The sequence below is a fragment of the Puntigrus tetrazona genome, chromosome 3 (assembly GCF_018831695.1).
Source record: "Puntigrus tetrazona isolate hp1 chromosome 3, ASM1883169v1, whole genome shotgun sequence".
Taxonomy (NCBI): Eukaryota; Metazoa; Chordata; class Actinopteri; order Cypriniformes; family Cyprinidae; genus Puntigrus; species Puntigrus tetrazona.
The window spans coordinates 6218284-6227179 of NC_056701.1; the positions used below are offsets into that span (position 1 = coordinate 6218284).

The 8896-nt window shown below is 37.0% G+C and overlaps 1 protein-coding gene across 4 annotated transcripts in view; it reads left to right on the forward strand.

Moving 5' to 3' along the window:
• The window catches only part of prkar1b (protein kinase, cAMP-dependent, regulatory, type I, beta), a 52737-nt gene that overhangs the window by 5693 nt on the left and 38148 nt on the right, over nucleotides 1-8896 (forward strand). For 3 of the 4 annotated variants that reach the window (XM_043234830.1, XM_043234829.1, XM_043234831.1), the window contains exons 3-4: nucleotides 333-503; nucleotides 1750-1841. In XM_043234830.1, coding sequence (XP_043090765.1) covers nucleotides 333-503; nucleotides 1750-1841 — 263 coding nt within the window. Of the gene's footprint in view, nucleotides 1-37; nucleotides 131-332; nucleotides 504-1749; nucleotides 1842-8896 lie in introns of those variants that run through there. The other variant, XM_043234832.1, reaches the window with a different exon arrangement.

Sequence of the window (8896 nt, forward strand, 5' to 3'; positions counted from 1 at the left end):
ACACACATCGTTTGTGCTGTGGCATGCAGCTTCATTGTTCTTCGCTCTTTCATACGGGAATGTTTGACTGTCTCTCTTTGGCTCCGTCAGTGAAATCTCAGCGCTGTTGTGTCTGCTCTGTGCGCTCACAGTACGTTTCAGTCTTTCAGATTTTATGAACTGTAATCGTGATTCGTAACGGTCGTTTCACCCTCTCAGCATCCACCGTTTAAACCCTGCGCAAGGTTTTGTGCGTCCTGCGCGATGGAAACGACGGTCCAGATGGTCGCAGCCCCCTTTGATGTTCAGATGGATGTTTAATCTTACGTATTGCTCACTTCCTCTCTCCACAGGAAGAATGCAAGCAGATCATGGCCCGTCAGAAGTCCAATTCGCAGTCGGACTCTCACGATGATGAAGTGTCTCCTCCTCCTCCGAACCCGGTGGTGAAGGCCCGACGCCGGAGAGGTGGGGTCAGCGCCGAGGTCTACACGGAGGAGGATGCCGTCAGCTACGTCAGAAAGGTTAGCCGTTGCAGCTTTAATTGTAGCTTTAATAAATAAAACTGAAGTTAAATTAGCATTATTTTCAGGTTTTGTCTCAGTTACCCCATCAGTAACAGGCCAGGGTCACTGCTGTGTTTTCACTTTAGTTTTTCTCTAATGCATATGAGATATGGCTTTTCTGATGGAAAGAGAATATTCAGCAGAAAATGATGCAGGACTAAATGTGGATTTTGTCCAGTGGGATTTGATCGGATAGTTAGGCTTATTATATTATTGGAGAATATTTTCCTTTTCTGCTTGGTACTGTTGAAGTGTACACAATACTATAAACATTTTTAAGCATGTAAATAAGATTGATTGTTATTTTAGTATTATTTAGCATTGTTTTATACTGTTATAATATTAATATTTTTTAATGAGCTTTTAATTCATTTAATGTATTATATATTTTTTTATATTTCATTTTAATTTTAGTTTTTAGTAGTTGTTTTATTATTTGTATTTAGATTTAATAAATTATTTTATTTCGTAGTTTTAGTACTTTAATTTAGACCAATATACATCAGTCAGTTGCCAAGGCAATTATTTTTACATTAAGGGTTTATTTATTATACTTTGCATGCATTTAATTTTTTACCTATGTACAACCTGCGTACCTAATTGTTTGTTTTATTTGAATTAGTTTTGTTTCGTAGTACACCTGTGCTAACCCTAGCTCACTCATTTTATTTAATTATATTTTATTATTATTATTTTTGTGCATAACCGTCTCTTTTTATTTTATTATTAAACATATTATTCATCATATAAGTGAATGCATAAATTATAGTCTAATCCTGAACATAAATAAAAAGTGAAAGTTGTCATTCTTTGCAGTGTTTTTCAGTTCTTCTAAATGAAGTAGTAATATAAATCAGTAACAATAATAGACTAATAAGGTTAAGTTTTAGTAATTAGCTGTATAAGGCACAATTGACAATTTGCACAGGAAACACTAAATATTAAACTTATCCTGCATTATTTGTGCTATTAACATGAATGATCGCTTAAATTACTATCTTTTTGAATAGAGCTGTGCTTACAATTCTCTAAAGCAATATGAATTTGACCTGGTATAGGATGATACGAGTTACAAGATATACATAGGATCATGGCTGCACGTTTTTCACAAGCACAGCACTCCCAATTTATAGAGACAATACACCAAAATGGTAGTAAATACTAATAATTTGTTTCATGAGTGGTCAACTTTCTTTGACTGTAGGTCATTCCAAAGGACTACAAGACAATGACCGCCCTGGCCAAAGCCATCTCTAAGAACGTGCTGTTTGCCCACCTGGATGACAATGAGAGAAGGTAAATGCACATCATCGGAGGTTGATTGTGGACAGGTTTCCTTATAGCTGTGAGTCTCCACATTTCCTTTTCACGCAGCAGCTTAAGTACCAAAGATGGTGATGTCCATTTCACATGACCAAAAGGTCAGCTGATGTGTGATTTCGTCTATCAAATCTTAATTAACCAACAACATTTGAGTTGTACATTGAGTACAGTTCTATTCACACTTGCCTTAAACACGGTTGGTAGTCCAGATCATTTATAGATGTGTTTACTCTTGTAAATAACTGAAATGTTTGTAGATGCATTGGTATAAACGACTCAAAATGAGGACTGACATCCATATTCTGCTGCTGTGTGAATGCGCCCAATCCACGTTGTAGTTCTTCTTAGCTTTGGATACACTGATTGTACAGGAGTGACACTCTTGAAGGTTGCCATGTACACTAAGTATACTCGATGCATATTAAGCGCCATTCACCTTGCTGTTTGGTCTCAGATCGTAAAAGCGATGCAGTATATGAATTAATACAGCAAAAGATTGCGATATTTTAGTATGTGGCTTATTTACAAAACAATGTGTTTGGATTTAATTTTACTGTGGACTTTTTCTCATTGGTTATTTATTTAGCAGGATCTGGCAACTCTGTGCCAAAATGTTTCCTGTGATTTCTTGAAAAGATACGCGTTTAAAAAGGTCATTACCAACTAGTTATTCAGTTCTGTACATACTGGGTGAAATTTGTATGTATGTGGTTGCCACTACCTTGATTTGTTTTTATCCGGGAGTCAGTTGACCCTTCACAAAGACCTGCCTCCCTTCATTTCTGTTGCTATGCCTGACAAGTCATGGCGTTACGCTTCATTTTCTCACGCAGTGGAAAAAAAACACAGCGAAGCAAAGAGGAAACTGAAAAGATGTCGACAAACAAAACAGAGCAGATTACTTTTGGTAATAAAAGTACCAGCTTTTTTGGTAATGTTTTAAAAGGAAATTCAAGCATAAATATAGTTCTGTGGCTCTTTAATGCGTCATGACAGATGAACCGATAATCGTAGCAGATGAACCGATAATCGTTTAATCTTTACTAGTTATAGTGCGGAATAAACACACATGAACCTCAGAAGGTGTCTTGTTTCAACTGCAAAAGACATCGAGTTCGGCGAAGTTAAATGGTTTATTTATCTGACTTAAATGGCATTCTGCGTTATGATTGGTCAGATCGGCTGTCAAACTCCCTGCGAATGGTCAATTCAGAGATGTGGCCGTCACAAATCTGCAGTGTGTATGTGGCCACGGTGAAGCCTTATGAATGGGGTTGTGCTGTTAGCAGCTTGTTTCTTGTTGTCAGCGCCGGCCTTGTGTGAGGGTGTAAGTCGTGTCAGAGGGGCTCGTGACTAGCCACTGTATTCGTTCTGTTGCTCCCGTCGCCATGGCAGCCCGCGTCGAAATAAAACAAGGCATTGTGTCTGAGCGTTGTGGAAAGTGTGTTTTAATGTGGGTGTGGGGAAGTGGCGTTGCTCGGATTGTTTCGTTTTGGCTTTCGAGTCGGGGAGATGCCACAAACCCTAAACAACAACGAGCAGAAAAAAAGCCTCTCCCAGTCCACCAGGAATTTCGCTCAGGTTGCACCGTCTTTGTGTACGGAATACAGTTTCATTGCTGAGGAGAATCCATTATCCATACAGATCCACCATGAAGGGAACAAACTCTCAGCTTTCTGCTTTTAAAGCCTCTGTGAGAACACGCGAAATGGCCCAAAACATCCCGTCCGCGCTCAGCTGGAAATTCACCACGCTTATTATCAGGCCCTCTTGCCAGGGACTGCAGATGCGCGTTATCGTGTTTTGAGATTTATATCATTTCTTTGGCTGTTGTGAATACATCGCGGTCACCATTCATTAGAATTACATGCAAACTTAGTTGGAAAAGATTGCGTGCAGTTCATCATCTTCAGGCGAGGCTTACCTTGTCATTTCTCATCTGAAAGCTCTAGAACGCTCTTCATATTTCTGACTCAGATTTGTGGAGAACATTAATGGTGTTTCTATGGTTACGGAGTCTTTGCTCCTGGCGACGGCCCCACAGAATATCCAATTATCTGCATGTGTGTCTGTGATACTGTCAAAGCAACAGGCTGGATGTGGTCACAGCGAATATGACTTTGCGGTATCTGGTAAATGACAGGATAATGACATTATGTTTTATAGAATTATGTAAGGCTGGCATGTTGCAGATGCATTAGGAGCAGTCTGGATTTCTCTAGACAGTAAACGCTTTATTATTTTTATCATCACCTGTTATATGTGTGTATGTATTTGTCTATATATATATAAAATATTGTTACAGAATTTATTACTATTTTAGATTAATGCTGTTCTTTTTAATCATCAAATAATTCAGAAAAATATATCAATATTTCCACTAAAATACACAGCTGTATTCAGTATTAATAATAAATGATATTTGAGCCTATTATTATAATTTCAGAATTTTATTAAGAAATAATTAATAGATTTTAATATGCATATTTTTGAAACGGGACAAATACAGGTAAAATCAGGGGAAAAGCTAAAACTGAAATCATTAAAAAAAACATTTGGTTAAAAATAAAGAATAAATACCTTGAATACCTTGCAATATTCTGAAAAAATGTAATTAAATGCTGACGTGATAAAATTAGCTAAAACTAAAACTGAACTAAAAATGAAAAGAATCAAAACTGTTTGGTCTACTAAATAAATAAATACAAAAAAATGAAAATGTATATTTTATAATTGTAACTGAAAGTGAAAAATATAAAAATGAAATACTGAAAAATATGAAATATTAAAATATGTAATAGCATCTCATTGCATTAAAATAACACTGATTTAAATAGAAAACATTTATTTTAAATTGTAATGATTTTACAGTATCACTGTTGTGGCTTCCTGGGTGAATGTAAAGTGCATAGCTTTTGTACCAAACACACGAATGGAAATGAACTTTTTATGATTGAAATGTTAAATTAGATTTAAAAGATAGATTTTTCAATTTCAGTTCAGTTCAGTTTTTCAATTTGTGCACAGTGCAGTAAACTCACAAAGCTGTGGCATAGGTGAGCGGGAGTCGTGTGCTTTCCAAATGTAATCACCACTGGCACAGGTTTGGCTCTTGGCTCTTGCAGGCGTTCACACATATGGCCATATATAGTAGAACATGCCATACACTGTTTGCTTTATTATGCTGCAGTCAGTGAGAGCTTCTTGTTATGATCACTAGAGACACACGGGCAGATGTAATCACCGCTGGAGCTAAACATTACAGCTAGATGGCAGATATTGTAAGGGAGTATCTGGCATGTGGCATAGACCACCCTAGGGTCCACCCTACAGGTTATTTGTTGTCTGGTGTGGTTTTGTTGCCATGGCAAATAAAAGCAGTTACCTCATGGCGGAATGGGAATAGCTCATTGATGAATTGAAAGCATGGTCTGATGTTAAACTTGACCTTGGGAGTTAGGTCAGCCTGAAAGATGTATGAGTCATCGGTAGAAGCTGAATAACAATATTCATGCACAAAATATAATATTTCTATTCATTCACAAATTACAATTCATTTCTATTCTCCTTTAAGGCCTTTATACTCTTCAAGGTTAAGCTCTTCACAGGTTTCGGAGAAACTTGCAAATTCATTTACATTTCTTTACCTGTTTTTCTTTCTTTTCTTGTTTTTCTTTAAAATGGTACTAATTGTAGCGCTGCAATGCCAGTTCATAGATGTTTTTCTTTTACCACGTTACAATCAAATGTAGGGTACAAGTTGAAAACGAAAATGGGGGAGTGACAGTTGAAACATAAAAATGTGATTAACTTTGATATAACGTATTAATGCAACATCAAAAAAAGAAATATCGAGATGCTAAAAACCTAAAATGGGCTTCATTTTCTTCACGCAAACTTTCACTTTTTTGTCATTTAAGGGGTGAAATATGATGTGCTTTTGATGGGTTTTGTCAGAGTTCACCTCGTTTGCGTATTATTTTTATTTATATCATACTTTAAATAGCTGTATCCCAATGAATTGCATGCCTTATACTCTCTATTTTTAATCTATTTTCATTTTTATTTATTATATATAATTATTTACATAGTTAGGGTTTGACTTAAATGTTACTTGCATGCAATCATGCATCATTAATTGAATAAGTTAGGACCGCATACAATAAAATGTTACTGCACATTCTCACTCTTCTTTTACGCACAAACGCAACTGGACTATGAGCTTTCAGAGCCTTGTTCTTCTACCAGCGTCCTCTCTGCGGCCCCAGCTCTCCCTCTCTTCGCGCAGGGGCCCTGCAGCATCTCAAACAACAGAGCTTTGTGTTCTAATTAAAAACCAAAATACCAGCAATCAGCGGTAACGAGCGCTTCAGCTACCGTACCTACAGAGACACTGTCCTCCTGTCTGCGCGTGCTTTCGCACACACATTTCTGCGCGCACGTCAAATAATTCACCCACGTCACGCTTTCTAGAATTAGACTGATAAGCTCGTGGAGATTAGGGTGTAAAATAACGTTTTCTTTGTATAACGTCATCGCGGCTTCAAAGCAAGGGGGGGGTATAATGCGGTCGAATGCAATAAAACATGGTCAGTTCGATTTTTAGACCGTTCGATGTCTCCTGATAACTCGTAGTCGCTTTATCGCGTCCGAACGCATCTGTTCAGCTCCCCCTTTATAATGTTAACCTGCTCTCGGCATAATGGCTATCTGGTTTCCTGCTCGTATCTGAGATAAACTTCACACCGTGATTGCAGGGAACAGCTGTTTCACGCACCTGCGGACCAGACAGTACTATTAAAAATGACCTTTAAAGTAGACAGTCACGCTTTTGTAACGCTAGCTAGTGTGGCTATTGGGTTTCATACGCAGGTCGAGTAAAGAAAGGAAGGTGGATTATGAAGAATTTTGTCCAAAAAAAGCGATTCGGCTTTTATTTAGCCAGAAGCCGTTCAAATATAAAGCTAGCGGATTTGTAAATAAAGAGAAAGGCAGAGACAAATAAGCCGTCTCTATGCAGACTGAATGAAGCGTGGGTAATTTGTTGGCATTCTTCAGTGGATGGATGGATCTGTCTCCGAAGAATCTCAAGTCTGTCGTCACGTGCGCACGTTAGCTATCTTCGTCAGTCACGCAGGTAATTAACTAGATTTGACGTTTTCTGAAGAAACCGTGACGAAACCTCTGGAAAAATGCGATGCTTGTCTGTTCTAGCAACACATTCTCAATCCCAAATCGTCACATATTGACTCTTTGACGTCGCTTTTTGATGCGCACGGTGCCCCTTTGGCGGCATTTAAAAACGAAACCGCTTTAAATAAGAAACCCTTGGCGTCAGCGAAAAGGTACTGGGAATTTTATCCACATGATTCAGTTATATATTGGGAAGTAATATTGCCATACATGAAGTTACAAACTTTTTTTTGTTTTGTGAAAGGGTTAGACCTGAAAATATGGTACATGTTCTTCCTTTAATGTAAGTCTATTACTTATTTGCCATTTCATTTTTCTCTCCATAAAAACACGCACAATTTGAAGCATTCTGTCATTAGCAACAATTTTGTACAGAACGAGTTGTGCACCGATGTTAAACCAGCACCACTAATAATATGCTGCTTATTATCTTTGGCTGAGAATGGGTATGAACATGCACTGATATTATTTTTAGTCCACGTTGGCTTGTTGGTACTTGTGTTCGTTCTCATAATTGCATTTTGTACTAGCGATAAATTACCAAATGATAACTAAAGGTTTCCATTATGTACGAGCACAGATTTTTCCTCCTTGTGGCACAATTATAGAGCTTACTTTGATTTACAGTATCTAGCTTTAGCCGTCAAATCAGTGCATGGAGCTGCGTGCTGCAGCCTGCCCCTAGCACTCGGATGGTGTTGGGTTTTCAGAGAGGTTCTTGTAGCAGTCGCTCTGCAGTACAGACACTCAGCCTCGAAGCACATGATCTAATTCACTTCATGACATGCACTGAAATCACGCCCAGCATTCAAAAGTTTAAAGAAATTAATACTTTTCATGAGCGTGGATCCACTGAATTAGATATATATATATATATATATATATATATATATATATATATATATATATATATATATATGTGTGTGTGTGTGTGTGTGTGTGTGTAATTCTTTTTCTTTTTTTTTTTTGTGAAACATGAAATCATATTAAAAGCATATAACAGTGATTGCTATTATGCAATCATGTGTAAATTCAGCTTTTATTATATTATTTGTAACATTATTATGTATTTTTCTCTCTATATGTTTCTTGTGTTATTATAAATTGTAATAAAATGTTAACAATATTATTGTTTTTACTATAATGTGGCCTATGCATTAGATATTTCTTTTAAAAGATTTTTTTTTTTAATTTAATATTTTATTTATTCTGTTTTATTTTATTTTATTAATTGCACCTTCTAAACGGTATGCACTGACATTTTACATAATTTCACATACGATTAATTATTTATATTTTATATATATATATATATATATCACAATCATTTAAGTCAGTCTGCAATATCCTGTTTGTTTTGTTTAATATTATTGCTTTATTTTATAATGCTGCCTATTCATCTGTTTCTGCGGACGGATTTAGTTAATCCAGTGATAGTTTCTTTAATGTGTGTGCGTGTGTTCGCATAAAGTAGAGCATGCAGCTGGGGTAATCCACCAATTAAGCAGCAAGTAATGACCCTTTTGGCCTTTGACCTTTGACCCTTGACCCAGCAGCCTCTGGCCTTTGCTCTCATATCCCAGTGCTGATGGACAGTGAACATCTTTGGAAACAACAAAGTGCATCAGATCATTAATGAACTTCTCCGCGAAGCTCCTCAGCATAAACAAATAATCTTTTCTGAATCGTTTCGGTTTCCAGCTACCAATTAGTGAAAACCGTACGCAAAGCGCTGAAGTAAGACGCACTGATCATTAACCTTTTGGTTTGGAGCGTTTTTAAATAGCGCAGCTCATAGTTTACCTGATAGGCCACACACGCAGCAGAGGTCTTCT